Source organism: Cricetulus griseus (genome assembly GCF_003668045.3).
Source record: "Cricetulus griseus strain 17A/GY chromosome 1 unlocalized genomic scaffold, alternate assembly CriGri-PICRH-1.0 chr1_1, whole genome shotgun sequence".
Taxonomy (NCBI): Eukaryota; Metazoa; Chordata; class Mammalia; order Rodentia; family Cricetidae; genus Cricetulus; species Cricetulus griseus.
The window spans coordinates 8,869,700-8,892,302 of NW_023276807.1; the positions used below are offsets into that span (position 1 = coordinate 8,869,700).

General features: G+C 44.6%; 3 protein-coding genes across 8 annotated transcripts in view; 1 reads left to right on the forward strand and 2 right to left on the reverse strand.

Moving 5' to 3' along the window:
- The window catches only part of Tbc1d8 (TBC1 domain family member 8), a 110,723-nt gene extending 106,619 nt beyond the window's left edge, over nt 1–4,104 (forward strand). The window contains 3 exon segments of the mRNA XM_027386791.2: nt 1,750–1,839; nt 2,387–2,484; nt 3,091–4,104. Of these exon segments, the coding sequence (XP_027242592.1) occupies nt 1,750–1,839; nt 2,387–2,484; nt 3,091–3,546 (644 nt within the window). The 3' untranslated portion in view covers nt 3,547–4,104.
- Nucleotides 4,105–4,860: 756 nt separating this feature from the next.
- On the reverse strand, nt 4,861–8,918 carry Rpl31 (ribosomal protein L31). Of its 2 annotated transcripts, none has more exons than XM_027386793.2 (5): nt 8,790–8,918; nt 8,375–8,481; nt 6,116–6,241; nt 5,180–5,292; nt 4,861–4,930 (listed from the first exon to the last, which is right to left on the reverse strand). In XM_027386793.2, exons 2-5 carry the CDS (start codon nt 8,479–8,481, stop codon nt 4,899–4,901), a joined length of 378 nt encoding a protein of 125 aa, XP_027242594.1. In that variant the 5' UTR covers nt 8,790–8,918; the 3' UTR covers nt 4,861–4,898. The 2 variants fall into 2 exon arrangements, with proteins under 2 accessions (XP_027242594.1, XP_027242593.1); XM_027386792.1 differs by lacking the exon at nt 8,790–8,918 and adding an exon at nt 8,673–8,691.
- Nucleotides 8,919–14,517: 5,599 nt separating this feature from the next.
- The window catches only part of Npas2 (neuronal PAS domain protein 2), a 180,010-nt gene continuing 171,924 nt past the window's right edge, over nt 14,518–22,603 (reverse strand). For 3 of the 5 annotated variants that reach the window (XM_027386795.2, XM_027386794.2, XM_035452666.1), the window contains 2 exons: nt 17,690–17,864; nt 14,518–15,895 (listed from right to left, as the gene is read on the reverse strand). In XM_027386795.2, coding sequence (XP_027242596.1) covers nt 15,719–15,895; nt 17,690–17,864 — 352 coding nt within the window. In that variant the 3' untranslated portion in view covers nt 14,518–15,718. The other 2 variants (XR_004772363.1, XM_035452667.1) reach the window with 2 other exon arrangements.

Genomic DNA, 22,603 nt, shown 5'->3' on the forward strand with positions numbered 1-22,603 from the left:
CTCACTCATAGAAGGACCACCTGTCAACCTAATTAAGAAACCTCTCAAAGTTATGTCCATCTTAATCTAGACTGTGTGAGGCTGACATGTAAAAAATTGCTGGTGTTGAGCCTGTACTGGACAAATGTCCTGTGTCCACTAGAGCAGTCTTCACTTCAGGGCTTAACACAGTACATCGAGTTGCTGGCTTTGGTGCAGTAGCCACTCCTCCACTGGATAGGTCAGTAGTGGACTCAAAAGGATGGGGGCAAACCCAAGTCATACACTGCAAAGCTACTTGGGGGGGCCCAGGGCTTGCCCCAGGGGTAGGACTGCTGTTTTACCAGGGCCGTCTAGCTTCCCCTGGGTGAGGTACTGGGGAGCTGCCTCTTCGGTATGTCACCCACCCCCCACCCCCAAGTTGTTTTGCCACTATTGTTGTGAATTTTCCTATTCATGGTGTCAGCAGCGGCAAAGTTACCATACTAAGTCTGGAATGGCAAGTTTCGAATAACCAAGCGAAACCATAATGTACAAATGCTTCCACCCATTTATAGTGTAGAACCATAAACCTACATATACAGAAATATAAAAACAAGGTCACGTTCCTTATGAATGTTATTCTCGAGCTCAGTTCTCTACCATTAGTTACATGTTCTAGTTTTTCCAGGACATTTTCCTAGTGGCTTGTGTATTCCATTCTTGGGACAGGCTCTTCACTATTCTATCAACTTTCCCATTCCAACCAGTCAAGTTCCATAATTTTCCTATCCATCTTGAGTGACTCACAGGTACCACTGCTAAAATTTCAGGCTAGTTATCACCCCATTAGTTGTTTGGGGCCATCTTGTGGAAGTTTCTTAAATCACATCTTTTATTCTAAGTTCCAGTCTTTTACTAGACTTTTGTCAACCTTGATACCAATGCAATGACTCTATCATCACCCTAAAAAGAAACCCCTTGCCCCGGACCATCCCATGTTCCTGCAACCTGTGTGTTGCCTATTCCAGGTGTTTTAAGCGGATATACTGTGTGCCATTATTGTCTGCTGATAATTGTGTTCAGTTGGTACATATAACATCAGTCCTAGCCAAATGAGTTCACTATGTGGCTAGGACCACCACTGAGCTTCTGTGGTTGTGTTGTTGCTATCAGTTTCCATTGGATCTGCTTTTCTCAGCTGGGATAAAAGGTGAACCACCATTTAGAGAAGTTTTGGGAAACGCCAGATTGTCTTTCAAACTGGCTGAACCATTTTGTTTCTACTAGCTATGTGACTTTTGGTGTAAAGTGTACTTCAAAAACACAGCACTTAGGAGGCCAGCTGGTCTACAAAGGAGTTCACAGGACAGCCAGAGCTACACATAGTGAAACCCTGTCCTGAAAATAAAAAACAAAAGACCCACAACGTCAGTATGGTGCTTTTAAGTCTTCACTACTTAAAACCTACATTATGTCGGAGCCAGAGGTATCGCAACACCCTTCCCCCCACTTACACTATCTAGAAATACCCATTATGTACTCACTTAAGTCACTGTCAAGACAGATTTATAGTATCAGAAGGGTTTGCTGTTTTTCAGGTTAAAACCAACAGTCTGCCTATGCATTTGTATGCTAATTATATCTACACGTAAAATAGTTTGCCTACTTTTCATTTGTCTTTACTGGCTTTGTACCTTTGCAACAATACTGGGAACTCGCAGCTTAGCCTTTGGTTCTTGCTTTTTCAGTTAAGCAGAGAATGTCCAAATTAAATACTTTTCTTTTAAGCACTCACTGAAAATGACAGAGACAGCCAGTCACCATTGAAGAATCCTCTGTTGTCAACATCAAGACCCCTGGTATTGGGTAAGCCCAATGGCAAGTATCTGTTCTTACCATCTGCTCCTATGCCAATGGGAGTCCTCTACCTTACTTCCTTCAACTCTCCCTACTACCATTCAACCCATGGCCAGTGTTGCTTGACTGCTCTGTCCAGAGTCCCTGATTTTTCTAGGGTTCTTTGAAGGTGGGGTTTAAATGAGTCCACAATACCCAAGATAAAGGTATTAAGGAAGCACTTAGAAAAGTTAATAACCGCCAAGGTCTTCCTGCTCCAGAAGGTGTAGTCTCTGTGGTTCTCATGCTCTCTGCAACCCAAGAGTGTGAGCCAGCCTCTTCTCTACCTTATAATGAATGGGGCCAGGTCTGCACTTGACACCACACACAAATGGTGTGGCCACAAGTTCACTGGCAAGGCAAGATGCCACTACAGTTCTTATCAGGAAGGCCCTAGGACAGGAATATGCGTAAACAGTAATCTCTTCCTTTGGGGCTTTGTATGAAATTTGCTTATTGGGACCCTGTTCCTTACTATCCCAATTTTATTGCTTTCATAGAATTTAAACTGTTGCTTCCCTTTGTCAAGGTGACACAATTGATTACCAGAAACAACTGAAACAGATGATTAAGGATTTAGCCAAAGAAAAGGATAAAACGGAGAAAGAGTTGCCCAAAATGAGTCAGGTAAGGACTTTTTTTTTGGGGGGGGGGGTGCACATAGACTTCCCAGAGTAGTCACCTCCTCTTCACAGGATGTTTAACTCCCCCACACCTCTGACAATTCTCCAGAAAAGGGTGCTATGTGATGGCAGGGTTAATACATGAGAAATGTAGACTTAAAGTTAGGAATGCTCCTGTAGAAGTATTTTCCTTGCCTTGTACTGGGAGCCTTTAGGACTGTTTGGTCAAAGCACGAGTAGGTGTACATGAAGGCCAATGGGTGTCCTCTACCTTACTTCAAGTCTCTCACTGAGCCTCAAGCTAAGTAGGCAGTCTGTGGCCCTTACATGGATGCTAAACTTTCTGTTCCTTACATATATGATAGCTGAGTCACCCAGGACCGCCTTTGCTATTTTAAAAACATCATGAAATAACACTTGATGGTCTTGAAATATTTACTTACTCTACTAGCCCTCCACAATACTCAACACAAAGTAAATAGTAAGTTGCAGTAGATACCAGTGGAACAGTGTCTGTTGTTGGTGAGGCAGGAAAGTAAGTTGCAGGACAGTCTTAAAACAGTGAGCTCCTCTCATACAAAAATTAAATGCCCCCCTTTTTAAATTCTAGAGAGAATTTATCCAGTTCTGTAAAACTTTGTACAGTATGTTTCATGAAGATCCAGAGGAAAATGACCTGTACCAAGCCATTGCCACAGTAACCACTCTACTACTGCAGATAGGAGAAGTGGGCCAGCGAAGCAGCAGCTCAGGAAGCTGCTCCCAGGAATGTGGGGAGGAGCTGCAGGCCTCAGCTCCTTCTCCTGAACAGGACTCAGTTTTTGCTGAGACTGGAAAGACTCTTCAGGACCCTCGGGCTTTCCCTGAGGCAGGTGAAGGGGATTGGACTGTCTCCCTGGAACATATCTTGGCCTCGCTTCTCACTGAGCAGTCACTGGTAAACTTTTTTGAAAAGCCACTCAACATTAAATCCAAACTTGAAAATGCCAAGCTCAACCAGTACAGTCTCAAAACTTTGGACATGAGCCACCAGCCACAGCATGAACTGAAGCTGAATAACCTGTAGCTAGAAGTTTGCTGGGAACACACTGGAGCCCACCACACCAAAGCATGGCCTAGACTGTTGTCACTGTCCAGATTTCAGTCTAAAAACAGGGGACCCTGTGAGCTGAGTCTGTAGATAAACAACCTCAGACCAAGGCCGGGGGAATTGCTACAACTCTCACAGTTCTATTTATTGAGACAGTCAGCAGTGGAATGGAATGCCCTTTACACTGTGACTATCGATGTCGCTGAAACCAGTGTGTTTGCTGTGATCCCGGTATGAGTTTACACTTCAATGGGACAAAAAGATGTCATAGCAATCAAGAGACATCAACCCCAGGCTCATTTTCCACTGGTAACAGGAGAGGTCAAGAAACAAGCCGACCTCTAAGATCCCAGAACCACTGTCTGCACAACTGTATTTGGCTTTTTTTGCACTAATTTTGTTTCAATGCTGGTAATTGAAACCATTTAAATATATTTCGTTGTATTCACTTTGTATGTCCTTCCAAAAACATGTACAAACCATGCTTTCAATGTTGGCCCCCAAGGTTTTTTCAATAAAATCTTTCTTTTTGTACTGACTTTTAAAAATACCCCCCCCCACACACAACAGCACTCAGGAGGCAGGCGATCTATGTTGCATTCTAGGCTAGCCTGGTCAACAGAGAAAACTGTCTGAAAAACAAAACGCTGTCCTAAGAATATAGCATATCCCAGGGAATGGACTGGTTGTCAAAGATAGCTAGAAGGCCTTGGCTGATAAGCCAAGTTCAATTCCCAGGACCCAAGCAACACCAATTTCCAGTATCATGTAACCGAGATACACGATAGATATCTATCTCAATCTTAGGCTCACATACACCCAGAAATAAAATGAGACCTAACACTACAGCTTCTTAAAAACCACAAGCCAGGCATGGCAGTGCACACCTTTAATTCTAGCCCTCGGGAGGTAGAGGTGCATGGATCTGTGAGTTCCAGACCAGCCAGGGCCACACAGAAACCCTGTCTTGAAAAAGCACAATTCCTTTTTTTTTTTTTTGAGACAGGGTTTTCTCTGTGGCTTTGGAGTCTGTCCTGGAACTATCTCTTGTAGACCAGGCTGGCCTCAAACTCACAGAGATCCACCTACCTCTGCCTCCCGAGTGCTGGGATTAAAGGCGTGCACCACCAACGCCGGGTGAAAAAAAGCACAATTCTAACACATTGGTTTCCATGAAAAGTACATACCCAGAGCAGTTCTTAAGCAACTCCCAACAATAGCCCTTAGCTCCTATCTTAAACAGTATCAAATATTCTACCAGTGGGGCAGACAAAAAGGAAAACCAAACCCTGAAGGCAGTTCTCCAACTTTATTTGACATTCAGCAGGTTAGTTCTCATCCACGTTGACTGTCTGTAGATCTGGAAGGAAGAAGCGATAGCTAGTCAACATCCAAACTCAACCCCCATCTTTATAGAGCACCTGTACAATACTCTAATGTCATATGAATCTCTTTACTATTTTGCATTCCCTCACATCAACACATTTTTAAATAAAGGTCTCATTTTGCCTGTCACTCATCTCTTCACTGTAAAAAAGACACACAGCATTTGACTAACGTTTTTTTCTGCTATAATTTCAACAGCTTTGTGGAATAGTATGAAACTTACTTTTGAATGTGGTAACAGGCACATAGGTTACCAATGTGTACAGCTTGTTTGGTGAGTCCTCATCTTCATTACGTTTTCTGGACAAACGTACACGGATACGGTATGGAACATTCCTAATAGAATATAAATGTTCCTAAGGTCAATACTTCTTGTCAGAAACCAGCTACCAGTGGCACTCACACTCCTATTCCTGCTTCCAGTGCTCTGATGAACAAGCTTTTATCTGACCTTGGAAATATACCCAGGTGAATGAGCAATAAGCTGCCACCTTAAGATGCATGCTTGTTAGGATACATCAAGGCAGCCACCAATGATAACCAATTGTTCTAAGGCAGAAAATAAGCTGCCATCAACAGAAATAAGCATGAATTCAAATAAAAACACAACCTCCTACAAAAGCACTGTAGTTGACTTATCACCTTCCTTCATCCTCTCAGGATGAGCTAGGTGTTCTTAGTCCCCAGATTCCTACAAACAAGGCTTCTCCACACCCCAGTGATACTAGTCCCCATACCTCTCAAGGGAGATACTGTGGTTCCCTGTTGGGTATCTGCCCCTGAAACCATAGCCCTACTTGCAAGGTTATGCACTGCCAGCTGCAGCACCCCTTATCTTCCTATTCTCTTCCCCTTTAAAGGGACTTCCCAACCCCAGCATTGTGTACACTCAGGTTGGATAAACCACTCATGTATAGGAAGCAGGAAGATGCCTCCCCCAGGCTTGGCCAGCACCTCAGGCTCAGAAACGCTGCTTTCTCACACGACCAACGGAGCTCTTTCAGGTCCCAGTCCCTCCCAGATCTCACTAAGCTCTAACACTTCTCCCTTACTTACAACAGTATCTTTATACTCCACATTCGGTAACCAAACTACCAAAATTGTCACATGGACCATGTAGAAAGAACAGGTATCATTGTAACAAATATAACTCCAGTACCTTATTCCTTTGGCCCAGACGGCTTTATTGAGCCTGGTATCAATGCGCACATCCGGAGTCCCCATCTCCTTCATGGCAAATTTCCGGATTTCTTTGAGTGCCCGAGGAGCACGCTTCTTGAAGCCCCTGAGGTTCAAGACAAGGATATAAGAAAATCAATTACACATAATACATAAATGGCATGCCCTCAAACAATCAAACTGGTCTGAAACACCTCCTTACAAGCATGAAATCAATGCCCAGCAACATGCGTCAATACTTGGAGCAAGATGCTGAAATAAACACCAAGTACCCCACAATCCAAGCACAAGATGCCATGCTTTCCCAACTTAGTCAAACTTGGTCTACTCTTACAGCAGCTCTGAAATGCTGGGGACTGGAGAGAGGGCTCAGTGGTTAAGAACACTTGCTCTTCAAAACAAAAAACAAACAAAACAAAACAAACAAAAAAACACAAGGCAGATCTCTGTGAGCTCGAGGCCAGCCTGGTCTCCACAGCTACAAAGAGAAACCCTGTCTCGAAAAACAAAAAAAAAAAAACTTGCTCTTGCAGAGGACTCAAGTTTGACTCCCAGCATTTATGTGGTGCACACACAAACAAGCAGAGGCAACATTCTGTGGAACCAAGGCACCCATTTACCTAGATTTTATGCTTTCAATGAAATAAATACAAAGCTAGCTGGCTCTGGTGATGTGCTCCTTCAATACTAACATCTGGGAGGCAAAGCAAGGTGGATTGAGTTCAAGGCCAGACAGGGCTACATAACAGGCAGCCCCTGTCTTTATAAAAAAGTAAATAAATCCCTAATTCTCTAGAGCGTGGTGATGGTGCAACCAATAACCACAACGTTAGAAGCTGGGCAGGAAGACCTCAACTCCCAATCCAAAACCAACCACAAAAGCCCAGGGGTGTCCAGTCCGGGTCAAGGTCACCCTAATCGAGACATAACTGCCTCCTCTCCACTCTACCCATTATCAGCTTGCCTGATAAGTGCACAAATAAGCCCACTTCACAATTAGGGAAAAGGAGGTAAGAAAGGATACCAGCTAGTCTAAGGGACCCAGCTCCTGCAAGCCACCCACCAGGTGGCATCAATTACAATTAACAAGAAGGATACACTGGGAAAGAGATGGGAGCCTTGAGCAATTTCAGTATTGTAGTCAGGGAATGGAAACAAGACACTGCTGTCATCCCTGAGACTGAATCTCAACAGGCAGAGCTAACTAGTTACCCATGAAACAGAGACATCCAGGAGAGGAAAACAGCAGGGAGCAAGTGTGGTTTGGAAAATACCGGGGACCAAGATATTACCAAAGGATGAATGAGGCTGGAGATCCTCATAGGGCCTTTGCAACAAAGAACAAAATGCCTGAAAAGCATGCCCACCACACCCTATACTCAGTTCTACTACTCCCCCACACTCCGGGCGCTTAAAAAACAGAAAGCCTACCTCCCCCCCATTTGGTAAACATGCTATGGCGGCAGGGTCCCAACTTTCTCACCCAGATGTGCAGTTCAAAGCAGTACCCTGACAGTGCGCAATATGCCCCAACCACAGAGGACAGAACGTGGCTGGTCACAAGCAGCACTCACGCAGCACGACAACGCAGAAACGCAGGCACACACTTAGACCCGGCAAAAAACCTGTCTCAAGAAACTGAAGAAATCCTGCTCTACACGCTGGCACCTGAATGTATGCAAATAAATCAGCGAGTACGTCCCCCCCAATCATTCCCTGTTAACTGCCTCTTTGTAAATTCCCAGTGACCATGGGTCTTCACCACACACTTCACTGTAACTTTGGTAACTTTCATGCCTCTCCCTCAGCAGTTCCAGTATTACAACTCCACGCGGATTAGCACCAATCTGTTATGTATGGGTTAGAAAACGAAGAAAATCCCTTCTCACTTTTGGAACTCAGCGGTTCGCCAACTGGCTAATGCCCTCAACCCCGAAGTGAATTAGGGTTATCTTTCCACAATCTCTTACTTCCAATCGTCCAGATGACAAAAACTCACGTTCTAGCACAACCAAGCTTTCAAGGTGCACGGTTCCCGAAAACGCAACCTGTTACTAACCGGCACCACACACTCCAAACCCCGCACACCTTCAAAGGACACGCAGTTAAGACGTGGGAAAAAAAAAAAAAAGGCCAAGCCAGAACCAAAGCCGCGTGCACCAGCCTGTAAGCAGCTAGGCAATGCTCGAGGCTGACAGCCGGAAGGCGGCCGGGGCTCGCGGGCTTCGCCGATACTCACACGCCATGGATGCGCTTGTGAATGTTGATGGTGTATTCTCGGGTCACCACCTCGTTGATGGCAGAACGGCCCTTCTTCTTCTCGCCACCCTTCTTTGCGGGAGCCATCTAAAAACGCAGGCGACAGGCAGGCTCTGAGCAGCGGGGAAAAGGCCGAGCTGACGGCCCCGCTCAGAACCCAGCCAGGCTTGTCCCCGCCAATCCAAGCACTCCCGACCCCGGAACCCCTGCAGCTCCGCTCCTGAGCCCCGCCACTGTCCTCCCACGGCCCCAGAGCCTTTGGTCAGCGCAGGCCCTACCGCCCCGGACCGCCGAGCCTCCGGTCAGCGCGGAACAAACCCCCACAAGCCGGCCTGCCCCGCGCCCAGGGAGGATGGAGCTGGATTTCAGAGCCAGAACCCCGCCGCCATACTCACTCTACCGGGCCCAAGGTGGAAAGGAAGGGCGCGAGGGATTGTGGGAAGGGAAGCCGCGACGCAAGTATAACTTCCGGGTCGGGAGGCGGGGAAGAGGTAGTGTGGCGAGGGAAGATGGGAGGCTAGGCCGTGACGTAAACGTTGAGCGTCGGAGGCGGAGCGAACGGCACGGGGCGGGGCTCGGGCGGGGCCGGGGCGGGGTCGAGACTGCCAGTCTTCTGCAGGTCTTCTGTGAACACCCTGTGGAGGGAGGTTGGGATTGTGGGATTTAAATCTGAACCCTCAGAGAGCAGGGCCGGGTCCCAGGTATGACTGAGACCACAGTCAAAGAGGTTGTCTTCCAAGTCGAAAGGTCCACGTAAATGCCAGGCACTTCCGTGCGAAAGTCCCCGAGTCTTAACAAGTCCTAACAGCCTATCCATTGGGATTTCAGAATCTCAAAGGCAAAAAAAGACAGGCAGCACAACTAATCACTGAACTGAACTGGAACCCAGATGCAGAGAAGGACGAGTGAAGAGCAAAGGGGTCAAGACCAGGCTGGTGAAACCCACAGAAACAGCTGACCTGAACATCCGGGAACTCTTGCTCCCCAGACTGATAGCTGGGATACCAGCATGGAACTGATCCAAACCCCAGGAACGTGGGTTTCAGTGAGGAAACCTCGGAAATCTATGGGACCTCCTGTAGTAGTTCAGTACTTATCCCTAGCATAGGTGTGGACTTTGGGCGCCCATTCCACATAGAGGAATACTCCCTGAGCCAAGACACGGGGGTGAGCCTAGGCCCTATACCAAAGGATACAATAGACACTGATGACACCCTATGGGAGGCCTCACCATCCAGGGGGAGCAGACAGGATATGTGATAGATAGGGTTTTAGTTGGGGGGGAGTGGTAGGGGAGGGCGGGAGGGAGAGGGAACTGGGATGTGTATGTAAAACAATCTTGTTTCTAATTCAAATAAAAAAATCTGAAAAAAAAAAAAAAGACAGACAGAGACTCCAAGGTCTCACAAGAAACTTTGTCTAATGCATGCTGTATGTACAGATTCCCAAAGGGCAGAACTTGGGGTGGACAGGCACACTCTCTCTTGGATCTCAAAGGGAAATGCTCTCAGCCAAGTGTGGTGGTGCATGCCTATGATTCCAGAACTTCGTAGGTTGAGTCAGGAGATCAGGAGTTCAAGGTCATCTTTGACTATAAAGAGAGTTTGAGGCCTGCTTGAGGGGTGTGGTGGTGGAGAGTAGTGTAAGTGGGTTAAACTTACCTCACAGTATCTGAAGACTTCTCCTTGGGCCTAGGAGGGAAGTCATGGACTGGCTCTGTTCCAGTTCTTAGTGGGGTGCAAACCACTAACAGGTTCATTGGGAATTCGGGTTGGTACAGTAATGCTGCTGGACGAGCTCCAAGAAATTCCAATGAAATCTCCTAAGCAGAGCCATTCAAAAACATGTTTAAAAGGAAGTCAGGAGTGATGCACTCAGGAGGTGGGGCAGGAGGATATTGAATTAAGGCTGAGGCTACTCTAGGCTACATAGAAACCAATCTTGCCTACTCATTGAGACCTCATCCAAGGATAGGGGGAGAAGGGTGGAGGGAGGAATAGAGACTGGGGGAACGAGAGGGAAAATAGGGGTGTGAAGAGAATATGAAAATATGAAATTGGGGATGTAGTTCAGTGATAGACATGCAGGCTCTGAATTTAATAGCACTAACCCTTCTCCACTCCAAAAATGGAAAGGGGACGGGTGTTGATGGTGCACGCCTTTAATCCCAGCACCCAGCAGGCAGAGGCAGGCGGATCTCTGTGAGTTCGAGGCCAGCCTGGTCTCCAGAGCGAGTGCCAGGATAGACTCCAAAGCTACACAGAGAAACCCTGTCTCGAAAAAACCAAACAACAACAGCAACAACAACAACAACAAAGAAATGGAAAGGAGCCTGGTTGTGCAAATGTTGTAATGTGTACATACCTATGTGCTTTAGCCTATTACAAACCTAAGCTGTATGGTGTGTATCTTCAGCCATGCTGTCCATCAGTGACTGCTGTCTCTGAGCATTGCATGGCTGTGTACTCTTTCAGCTGTGTCCCCACAGAATGAGCCAATGACAGGAACTGAAGCAACATGATTACCCAGTTTCACTTTAAGCACCAGATTTTAATCTTGAATTTTTTTTTCTGTAAAAGAATATCAGGAGGGAAGTTGATCCCATACTTTGGGGCAGAGGGAAAAAAATAGATAAATAGATCACATCTTTGATGTTCTAGAGAGAAATTTGGAGTCTGGTTTTGGATCGGCTTTGCTAACAAGATGAAAGAGGAACTAGTTCTCACTTGTCAGAGTGTGCTGATCTGAGCATAGAAATAATAATGGATAATTAGAAACTGAGTTTATAAAAGGCCATGAGTTCATGACTTCGTACTAAAAGTAAAACATGAGTAATTTATGGAGTCGATAAACTAGACAAGCCCATCACTGATTAAGCTAAAATTCAAAAAGAAAATTTCTTCTCCTACCCCATTTCAAATGAACTTTTCTACAAAAGAGCAAAGCTATTTATCTGCATAATATGAAGTTCATCAGACCACTAACAACATTTCTCTAGATAACTCAAATTAGATTTTTTTCAAGATATTAATGGCTGACTTTGAGGCCTTCTGGCTACAACATGAGCTAAAATTAAAGTAATTTTATATCATTAAAATTTTACCAGGATATTTGGCAAGAGTGCAAAAGTCATGGCTAAGAACTGCTTAATAAGCAGGGCCATAGTGACACATGACTTTAATCCCAGCACTTAGGAGGCAGAGGCAAGCAGATCTCTGTGAGTTTGAGGCCAGCCTGGTCTACCGAGTGAGTTCTAGGACAGCCAGGTCTGTTACACGGAGAAACCCTGTCTCGAAAACACCAGATAGAAAAAGAAGACAAACAAACAAACAAACAAAAACGGCTTAATAGTTGATTCCCATAGTTGGGTGTGGCGGTATTCACATTTAATCCCAGAGGCAGAGGCTCTCAGATTTCTGTGAGTTTCAGACCAGCCTGGTTTCTATAGGGAGTTCCAGGCTAGCTAGAGCTACAAAGTGAGACCTTGTCTAAAAACAATAGTAACAACTTACCATGCTGTTTATAAAAGCAACATTTTAGTTGTTAGAGACAGAATATGCTACAATTTTAGTTGGTTGTAATATCTCAAACTAAGTGATCTGGGGTCACACTGAATCTTGACACTTTATGCTGTTCCAGACAGTTAGGGTCATGGTTTTTCTGGAACAAAGATTGCTATTGCAAAATAGCCTTTTAATGAGCAAAGTTAATGAATGAAGAGCTCAGTGATTACAATTCCCATGATGCATGCATTTAGTGGAATATTACACAATAAGAGATTTTTTTGAGTTTACCCAAATTCTGAACATGTGTAAAATTCAGGCAGAGCTAAATTAAATTAGGACCACAATATACTCCACCCTCTTTTAATGGTTTCCAGCTAGACAGTCTTAGGATAATGAATATACTGTGCTCCATTAACAATCTTGTTCCACTTAGGAGTATAACCACCAATTAAAGTATGACTACAATTAAACTATAAATTCTTTTCCAGAAAAAACAGATCTTTAAAACTTAGACAATGTTAATTTTTTTTAAAGGTTATTGAGTTCCATCCAGACTTTGTGTTTTAAAAACAGGGTTCACTTCAAGTTCTTTCAAAAAGTAAATGTTCCTCTCCGTAGATGTAAAATATTTTGTTTTTGCTACCTACCCCCACCCTCAGGCATAGAGGATGCACGGATACATTTCTTTCGAAACCTGGTGGTGTCCAACATTGATCCTAGCTAGAGCATCAAAAGGAGGGCAGAAATACAGACCTATCTTAGTAGAGCGCTGGGAGGAACAGATAGCTCCATGCAGAAAGCTTGTTTGGAAAGGGAGAGATCATCTTGGTGGTTCCCAAGTGCTGAGTGCTCCTAAGGCCCCCATGTAGTTTTCACAGGCAGCTTAGTAACCTGGAACTCCCATCTGCATGGAGCTGTGTGTACAACCTTCTCCAAACGAGGTGGTCAGTCACTCCTAATAACCCCTAGGAACTCCCTAGCAACCCCTGGGGGTTCCCTCTCTATGGTTAAACATGTTGTAATATGTCTCAGAAGTGCAAGCAGTGAGCTACCTCAACCTGAGCTGGCTTCCAAAGCACATGCAGTGAGGCAACCTATTTCCATTGAGTGAGCTTTCAGGGGAAATCTGTTTACAATTCTATGCCTGTGCATGATTGGACACACATATGAGTAAAGAATTAGCCGTATCATGAGAAAGGACATGTTGAGTGAACAAAGGGTTACATGACCTAAGCTCATCAATGGAAACAAAAATCACCTACGCTTCATCCTTGGCAACCAACTCCTCCCTTCACCTGGCCACAAAATGAATGAAGCTTTGCAAAGTAACCCAGGGCAAGATTGCTTGGCACTTGCTGCTCTCTCATAGCAATGTATCTATTCTCTATATTTACTCTGCTATTGAGTGAGACTGTTGCTAATTCTCTATTTGTGTATGCTTCAGTTTTGTGTTTTTTTTTTTTTTTGAACAAGACAACAAGAACCTGGAACCACTCAGTGTAGACCACCAGTCCCACTAGGAGACTCATGTTAGTATGCTGAACCTCATGAATGAGATGGCTGTAGCTGATCAAGACCTCAGCCATGCTGCTATTTACCTTCTCAATGGTGTGTGTGTGCACATCTCACACATACCTTGGCACACGGACCTTGCTGGCATCACTGGTCTAAATGCTGGCAGTGAGAGTCCATCACATCCGGCCTGATTGAGTATAATTGCAAGCAATGAATGAATGCTTTGGTAGGGAATGTCTCCCTGTTTCTACAGGTTTCCTATGTCCACAAGGTTAAAAAGTTCCCAGGAACTCTTCCCTGTTCTCATTTTGTTATCCAGAGAAACACTGCTTTCTTGTCACAAGCTTTAAACTTAGGGAACTGGCAGACTGATGCAGCTCAAGAAACTCCATTCCAGTTATTGCATTGTTTGTTTCCACCATTCTGTAGTTTGGGTCCTGAATGCTCCTCCAAAGGCCGGTGTGCTGAAACCCAGAACCTCAGCCACTGGGTGTGGCACGACCTTTAGCAGGTGGGGGCCTATTGGAATAAATTTTGGTTAGCAGGGGTGTGCCTTTTATTGGGACTCTGACCCCTTTTTCTTTCTTTGCTTCCTGATCATCTTGAGGTGAGCAGGCCTGCTCTGCCATGAACTCATTCCACGATATTCTATGCTGTCACAGGCCCAAAGCAACAGGGCCAAGTGACCATGGACTGAAGTCTCTCAGACCTGAGACCACAAGACCACTTCTGTAAAGTTCATTATCTCACTTATTTATCACAGTAACAGAAAGCTGAATGAAAAGGTTACTTCTAAATCTTTCCACATCTTGATTTTTTTTTCCTTTTTTTTTTTGAGTCAGGGTTTCTCTGTGTAGCCTTGGCTGTCCTGGAATTTACTTTGTAGATCAGGCTGGCCTTTTGAACTCAGAAATCTGCTTGTCTCTGCCTCCTGAGTATTGAGATTAAAGGTGTGCACCCACCATGCCCAGCTTCAACATCTTGAAATAAAAAAAAAAGTTTCTCAATAAAAGGATGTACGTGTGGAGGTACAACAAGGAACAAAGGAAGTTGTACAAACTTGTTAATTTATTACAAAATGTTCACTCACAGAAAAACACAATGAAACCTTTATACTTTTATATTTGGGAATGGAACTTGTGTCTCAGATACAAAATAATTTACACATAATCCGTACAATTTTATTTTTTTATAGAAATAGGTCATTATTACAACAGCTGTACAATTCACTACACTTCCTCTTATAATTACATAAAATCTTCTCTTTAGAAACATCTCAACATAACAAAACATACAAAAAAAAGCAAAGTGCATTTTGAAAAGGAAAATCGAATCTTCAGAATCGTCAGGGAAGATTTATGGAAAGACGCAGCAGAGGCCTTACCAGGATGGCCAGCACATGACTGGTTTCCCGGAGGACTGCAGCCTGCTTGGTTGCCCTGCTTTTGGGACTCTCTTTCCTCATGGTCTTGGAGGTCTCTAGGGAATTCTGGAATAGCTGTGAGATTGTGCTTTGCTCTGAGCCCATCTTTGTAGTTACTATCAGTGACATCAACAGGAATAGTCCAGTGTTCTGTTTAGGGAAGAAAATGACAACCAGTAGGGCCTGGTGGTGAAGAGCCTCAGTCCACCAGGGTTTAGGCCAAGGGTGTGGATCTGCAGCTTCCTTAATAACAGGCTTTGCTATCTGAATGGTGGGCTGTTTTTGTTATTGTGGACTCCCAGTGAAGCCATGAGACCTTACTATTTAAAAAACAAAAAAAACAAAAACAGAAAAACAGAAAGTGCCTAAGTTATTTCCCCTGTGTGCAGCTGTGCAAATTAAAACAAAAACAACCTTTTAAAAATAATGGAAATAATCTCTTTATTCTCTCTATCTCTCCCCAAAGACCTCTAACTTAGTCCTTGACTGTAAAGGAAAGACCATCAAGAGAGTGAAGGCCAGCTAGGGCTTGGGACCTTTGTCAGTCGGTAGAGTACCCGGTGTGCTCTCTCCCGGAGGCAGCGAGAGATACCGCCTCTGCAGATAGACCAGGAAACGATGCCCATACGGGGGCACTTGGTTCCTGTCCGGTATGGCTGTAGCGGATGCCCGAGAACCTCAGGGCAAGGGAATCATGGCCAGTATTCCTGCTCTCTCCCCATTCTGCCAGGGCCGCACTCCAGACACGTTACCATAGGGAGTTCTGAAATGTATACAGGGTGTGCCAAAGCCATGTAAACCTTTCTTTCCGTTTCCCACGGCCACCCCCACCTCTTCCATTGGTTAAAGCTGGTTGCCTCTGGACTCCAGTGTCAGGGCACTATCGGGGTGGCTGCTGGAGACCTGAGGACTCTGACAGCCGGCTGACCCTGCGGGAAGGGCGTTGGGGCTGTGGCTGTGTGGGCTGGGTTGTTGCATAGCCCAGGGTCCCGGGCTGCTGAGAGAAGGTGGAGAGAAGGAGCGAGTCCGGCTGCTCACTGTGCAGAGATGTTGGTGCCTGTAGCAGAAAAAGGGAGAAAGGGGGCTGTGTGGCTGGCCAGTCCCTCCACTCTTCATGTCACTTCAATGCCCCTGGGGTTTGCAGATGTTATCAGATTCTGGGACTCCCCCTCTGCTGGCTAGGCAATGGTACATGCTTGTGTGCATGTGTGTATGCATGATGAGGAAAAGCCAAGCTCTCTCACAGTACATTTGTATGTCATTTCAAGGTGGGGAGGGCCAATGGGCTTGAGGCTGAGGCTGGCAGGTAAGGTTTCTGAACCAGAGGCACGTGATCTATATACATCCTGTGTGTGTGTGTGTGTGTGTGTGTGTGTGTGTGTGTGTGTGTGTGTGTGTGTTGGAGTCTGAGGCCCACGCAGATTGTGGGCAGGGAGAAATCTGCACAGACAAATGCATGCCCCTTAAGTAGGTCCCTGATCCAGTGACTACTTCAAATACTGCCATTTTCCAGAAATGGAAATGGAGAAGCTTCTACCAGCCAGCCCAACACTGGAAGTTTCACTCTCGTGTTCACGATTGCCTACAGATAAATATCCCTTTCCAATAACCCAGGGCCCCAAACACCACCCTGAGGCTTCCCAGCATACCTATCCCTGGCCTTATGTTGGGCTGTTGGTGAAAGCCAATCCTTTCTTCTTCACTCACACTTGATATTTTCTTGATGGTCAGGTTCTGCCAGAGATGCTTCCTGGAGGAAGGCTTCTCCAGCAGGTGTGTTCTCTCTGTACAATCAGAGCCTGAGTGTGTGCTGTGCTAGCCCACCTGCCTGCATGAGCTCTGAGATCCCTAGGTCATCAGGCTGGCTGAAGAGCTCTTTACATCTCTACTTTCTCTCTAGAAGGCAGCAGGCATTTAACTGCTGCTGCTGCTGAAGACACACACATTGAGACCTTTCCCGTTCTCACATCCATCCCTGTCTCCTTGCCTCATTGTTTCGCATGCCAGATTACTTCCCTATCCCGAGAGCTGACAAGATCCACAAAGCCAAAGTCAGAGTTGACACCCGCTATCACTGTGGGTACGGCCAGGGAGATTTGAAAATTATACCACAGCTGGTTTAACAGCTTTGAAATCAAACACTATCCCAGACCTTGAAGGCTGTTGACTCTCTCCATCTCTATCTCACGATTCTCAAGATGTCTCAACCATTACATGTAGTCTTTTGGCCTCAAAGATGCCAAGGTGAGCAAGTGGGTGGTCCTTTTTAGGGGAAGCCCCACAAGGCAGGGGAAAGGACATGTGTGAGGGGAGGATGGAGCCCTTTGAGAGCCTCAGAAGGGACATTGGCCCTATCTGAACTCCAGGCCAGCCCACCTTCCTCCTCTGGAGTGCTTGATGCTTGATAGTGCTTTTTGTTTCTGAATAGTGTCTATGTGAAATGTGCCTCCAGTTTTCACGCCAAAACTTTATTTCACACATTAACATATTTACTGAAGCACTTTGACGGATTTTTAAATGTGCTTTAATTTTATACTTCTATGCACTAAAAAGTATGACAAAAATCATCATTAATTTTTTTACTTTTTGTAAAAGTATGAGCATATCAAGATGCAAAACTGATAAAAATTACTTTTAAATAGATATTTTCAGCATACCACCATACGAAGCATATTTAACCTATTCTTAATTTTCATACTGCACATTAAGCATTAAAATCAACCAGACATGAACTTTTCCGAGGTTGTTCTCTCTCCTAGGCAAGAAATAAACCCATGAAAGTCAAATGTGGAACTCAGCCTCTGCTCACTAAACCAGCTCGGGTCTTCCTTGGGCCCTGGTGCTCACCTACCTGCAAGTAGTGTGGTGTCTGCTGCTGCGCCTGCGCTGGCTGCAGTGGTGATGGCTGGGACGTGGGGAAGCTGGGGTGGAGCACCGCCTGCCCCATCAGCAGGACAGGGGTGGAGGCACTGCTGCTGGCAGGGTGCGAGTCTGGACTTGGAAACATGGCCTGGCTCTGTGCGTACCTGTTTAGTTTCATGGAGGACAAATAAAACCCATCCTCTGAGAAAGAGACACTTGACACAGCACTAAAAACACCAACTAGGGGCTGGAGAGATGACTCGGTGGTTAAGAGCACTGGCTGCTCTTCCAGAAGACCTGGGTTTGGTTCCCAGCACTCATATGGTGGTTCACAATCACTCACCTGCTACTCCAATTCCAGGGGAGCTGAACCCTCCTTTACCTTCTACAGGCACTGCACGCAGGCAAAATACCCATATAATAAAATGAATAAGTGAATCTTAAAAAAAAAACTTACTATAATAGGAAAAAAAATGGTTGAGGTAGACTTCATTATAAAACTTGTACATCAACAACAACAGAAAAGTAATTCAAGGTATGGGAGAAAAATCTCTGCCCATCATATATCTGATGAGGGATTGATATTTAGAATTTATAAAAAATACCTACAGCTATACCACCAATCCTATTAACACCCACAGAGCCTAAACAAAGTAGTGGACAATTGGCTTGAGCGTCCTTTCCATCCAATGAAAAAGATACAAAGGCCAACAAGCATATGAAAAGATACACATTGTAACTAGTTAATAGGGGGATGCCAATCAAAACTGAAATGAGCTATCAACACCATTATGATGAAGCTATACATACATATACATGTATAAATTTTGACATGTACTATGAGTAACCTTGAAGACATTATATCTGTGTGTATGTGCATGTACCAGAAGGAAAAAAAGAACCCTTGTTAGTAAGGATGTGTGATGCTGGTGAGAATGTAAAATGGTACAGCCATTCTGGACATCATTGTGGAGATTCCTCAAAAATGAAACATGAGATTTCTGGGTGAGACAGCAAACTAAAAACTTCTTCCATGTGACTTGGTGAGGGAGAAGAGTCAGAACAAGAAAAAAATAGTCTGCTCCAAAGGAGAAATTCATAGGCAGTGGAGGGAAAAGTGTGGAAAATGAGAACTATGCCAAATTGAAACAGCTCAAGCTGTGAGGCTCTGAGGTAGACCAGAAGCCTCATCCAAAAGTTGGTAATGTAGGCAGCCCTGAAAAGAGACTGGAAATCCTACCCTCGGGACAAGCCCACAGCCCTCACCAGCCCAGGTCCAGTTACAGGTTTTGGTGAGACTGATTCCTCCAAAGTACAATTTAGCGGTGGGGAGGACTTCCATTTTGTCATTCAGTATGACTCAGAGAGCAGTGGCTGGGTCCCATCTGAGAGGGAACTTACTGCTTAAAACTGAGGTAATCCTGGAAGCTCCCCAAATGGGGGAAATCAATAAGTCAGGGAGCCTGAGTTAACCTCCCACAATCCCAGGGCCAGAGAGATATCTGGAAGGCAGTTACAGAAAACAAGAGAGGCTAGATGCTGACAAAGCTGAAGGGGCAGGTGGCCAAAGACTCAGCTCAGGCATTGAGGAGCACAGGGTATAACAGACAGCCCTGCACTCTGGGGTCAGAAGCACAGCTTATTTACTGAGAATAACCCTGGGATGGAGGGCAGAACCCAGATGGACCAGTCTCCAGAGCCGCCTATCTGCTGTTCACTGCTGTAGAATACAAAAACCCTGATGCTCCACTGGACTATTTGACATCTATAGCTGCATCCTTATAGCTGGATGACCAGTACATGGGATTATTAGAACATTCAGACTGGTCATTTGTACAGCTCTCAGGGTTGTGGTTGCTCGTTGCTCTCCTCAATCTTAATGTATTCAGGAGACGCCTACCCAAGAGAACAGTAGCTACCCAGAGAGGTACAGGCTGGAAAATCTTGGGAGGATGCAAAGTTAAGTGTGGACAGCAAAGAGCTCCCCCCGCCCCCCCACACACAAAGAAGAGAAGCCACTTAAGTGAGCTGGCCTTGGTGGATATAGGAGAGTTGTCCATAGAGCTCAATGACACCATAAACCATGAAAAAGACAAGACCCCACAAGTGCTGACACCTCTGTCTCCATGCATATAATTGGCAGCTTCCAGTTTTTGAGGACCCAGAAAGACGTTTCCCCTTTCCCCTCCCTTCCCCTCTCCTAACATCACCTTCTCTCTCTTCTCCTTTTATCCCTTTCTCTTTTGTGATTTCTTTATTTTTACTACAATTTTAGCAATAGTTTTGCTTTATTATATTCAAAAACCTTTTTATGTTTTTAATAAAATAATTAACTCATTTTTGAGAAAGGGTCTCACTATATAGCTCTGCGTGTTCTGGAACTCACTATATAGACCAGGCTGTCTACAAACTCACAGAGATCCACTTGCCTCTGCCTCCAGAGTGCTGGGATGAAAGGCCTGTGCTACCAGGCTTCTTTTTTTCTTTTTATTTAAACATATTTCTTTCATTATTGGGCTAAGTCTTTTCCTTAACCTTTTCTTCTCTTTCCTTTCTCCCCATTTTTGTTTTTTCTTTGCACTGTACTTTAATATTTTCACTTCCTCTTATTGTTGTTGTTAAAGCTGTTATTGTTAGTTAGTATTGAGGCATCTGTACTGGCCTGACCTTTGGATTCTGACAAGATATGCTCTCAGCTGCAGCCACTAAAGGAACCACCTGTGTGCATATTCACCATGTTCCCTGTAAAAATGGCCCTGCCTACCTCCCATTCTCCTCTCTCTCTGTCTTTCCCTCTCTCTTTCTGTTTCTCTCTCTGCCCCTCTTTCCTCTCTCCTGCTGCTCCTGTTCCTGGAGACGGGTCTCCCCACTCCCCTTTCCCCTTTTTATGATCCTTTTCCCTAATGAAAAAACCCCTCTGTTTGAACCTTGTTGCATGGCTCCTTTCTCTCATGTGCTGCTTTTCTTAAATTGCAATGCTTATTTAGTTACCTTCTTACATATATTTACTTTTGCCTTAAAATTTTACCATTGTTGAAAATTAATTTTTCCTTTATTTTTAAAAATAATGTCTCTTCCTCTCTCATCATCTTTCTCCACTCCCCTCCCGGATTATTTCCTTTATTCAGCCCTCACTGCCCCCCACTCCATTTTCTCTTTGCACTGCCTTCTTTTACCTCATTCATTTACTGTGTCCACATTTGCCTTATGTTATTTTTATCTTCAGAAACCACTCCATCATAGTTTTGTAAGTTTTTCTGTTTTATGATGTTTGGAGATATATTATTGGGATTAACTGATTTTAAACATTACTTTTACCTCTTCTATAGTCTGGTGATGTTGCTATTACAATTGTGTTTTCTCCTCTCTTAAGTAGTACAAGGATTGGATCCTTAGAGGTAAGCTTCCTGGGGCCAGAGAGATGAGTGAGGGATGAATTCGTGGGTAAGAAAGCTTGCTGGTTTTACCTAGAGGACCAAAGTTCAGATCCCAGTACCCACATATGGGAGTTTAGCTGCCTGAAACTCCGGCTCCACAGAATGCAACACCTCTTGTGGCCTCTGTAGGCACCTGCACATATACAGTGTGCTCACACACCGCCCCCTCTCCAACAGAAGTGTTTTTAAAAAGTGTAGGGAGACTGGAGAGATGGGTCAGTGAGTAAGAGCATTGCTTGTTCTTCCAGAGGACCTGGGTTCAGTTCCCAGCACACACATGGTGGCTCACAACCATCTGTAACTCCAGTTCCAGGAGACCTGACTTCCTCTTTTGGCTTCCCTAGGCGCCAGGCACAAGCATGGTGCATAGACATATATGCCGTCAAAACACTTACATACATAAAATTGAAAAAGAATAAAAGTAGTTTTAAAAAGGGCAGGCTGTGTAGTAGGAAGGCCTCTAAGTAAAGCCAGAAGAGATCTCCAACCCAAGAGACAAGTTCACAGCATAGTGGCACAAGAGAGCTAGGATAAGACTTGGGCAAATGGCAGCAACCGCTCCATTTTCCAGCAGGCTCATCACAACTTAGAAAGTTTGGAAAACACAAAGACACATCCCACTGAATTGAAAGTTACTGAAATAAGTAAAATGCTAGAGGAGGCATTCAAAAGTTGTCTAGTAAAAAATGAAAAGAAATTAAAAAAAAAATCCCAAAGAAAAGACAAACAAATGAATTCAACTTAGCATCTGGGCAGGAAAGCCAGCCACACAGAAGACACAGCAAAAAGAGATGATAAACCCACCTTTATGGGAAGAGCAATTTAACAAGGAAATTGAGATCTTGGGAAAAAAAAAAAACAACTAGACATGTGTTAATCAAAAGAGAAGTACAGTGAGATGTGGGACCAACAGGCTGGACCAAGTGGAAGAAGCACGGTCAGGGATGAAGGATGTGGCTGGGAAAAAGACTGATTCAAATTCTAGTAAAGAAAAATGAAGCAGAACAAGCATGGCCATGGCGCCCACAGCTCTGGGGAGTGATGACAAGACCAGGCCTATGAATTCAGGGCAGGGCAGGAAGACAAAAATGACAGACTTAGAGAATCTAGCTCATGGGATTATAGCAGAAAAGCTCCCAAATCCAGAGAACACGAGGGTCATTTAGAACCACAAGGAGAAATGAGTAGAAAAGAATCTTTCTGTGAACTAACATGGTCGAGTTGTTAAAAATAAAAAGCAAAGAAAATAATATTAAAAGTCGAAAAGGGAAAAATACCAACTTACATCAGAATATCCGACCTCCCATCAGGACCTTCAAAGCCAGAGAAGTGTAGGACATTCTATTTCAAGTCTTGAAACCAAATAGCGTTCAACCAACATTCCTAAATTCACTGAATCTATCTTTTTGCACTGATGAATAATTAAGGACATTTTAAGATAACCACAAACTAAAGTAATTCATGAC

Excerpts from the sequence above, each read along its gene's own strand:
- Rpl31 (XM_027386793.2), bottom strand. The coding sequence starts at position 8,481 with ATGGCTCCCGCAAAGAAGGGTGGCGAGAAGAAGAAGGGCCGTTCTGCC. Across the intron at positions 5,293-6,115 it reads GTCTGGGCCAAAGGAATAAG|GAATGTTCCATACCGTATCC; the intron begins GTACTGGAGTTA and ends ATATTCTATTAG. Across the intron at positions 4,931-5,179 it reads GCCTGTTACCACATTCAAAA|ATCTACAGACAGTCAACGTG; the intron begins GTAAGTTTCATA and ends TCTTCCTTCCAG.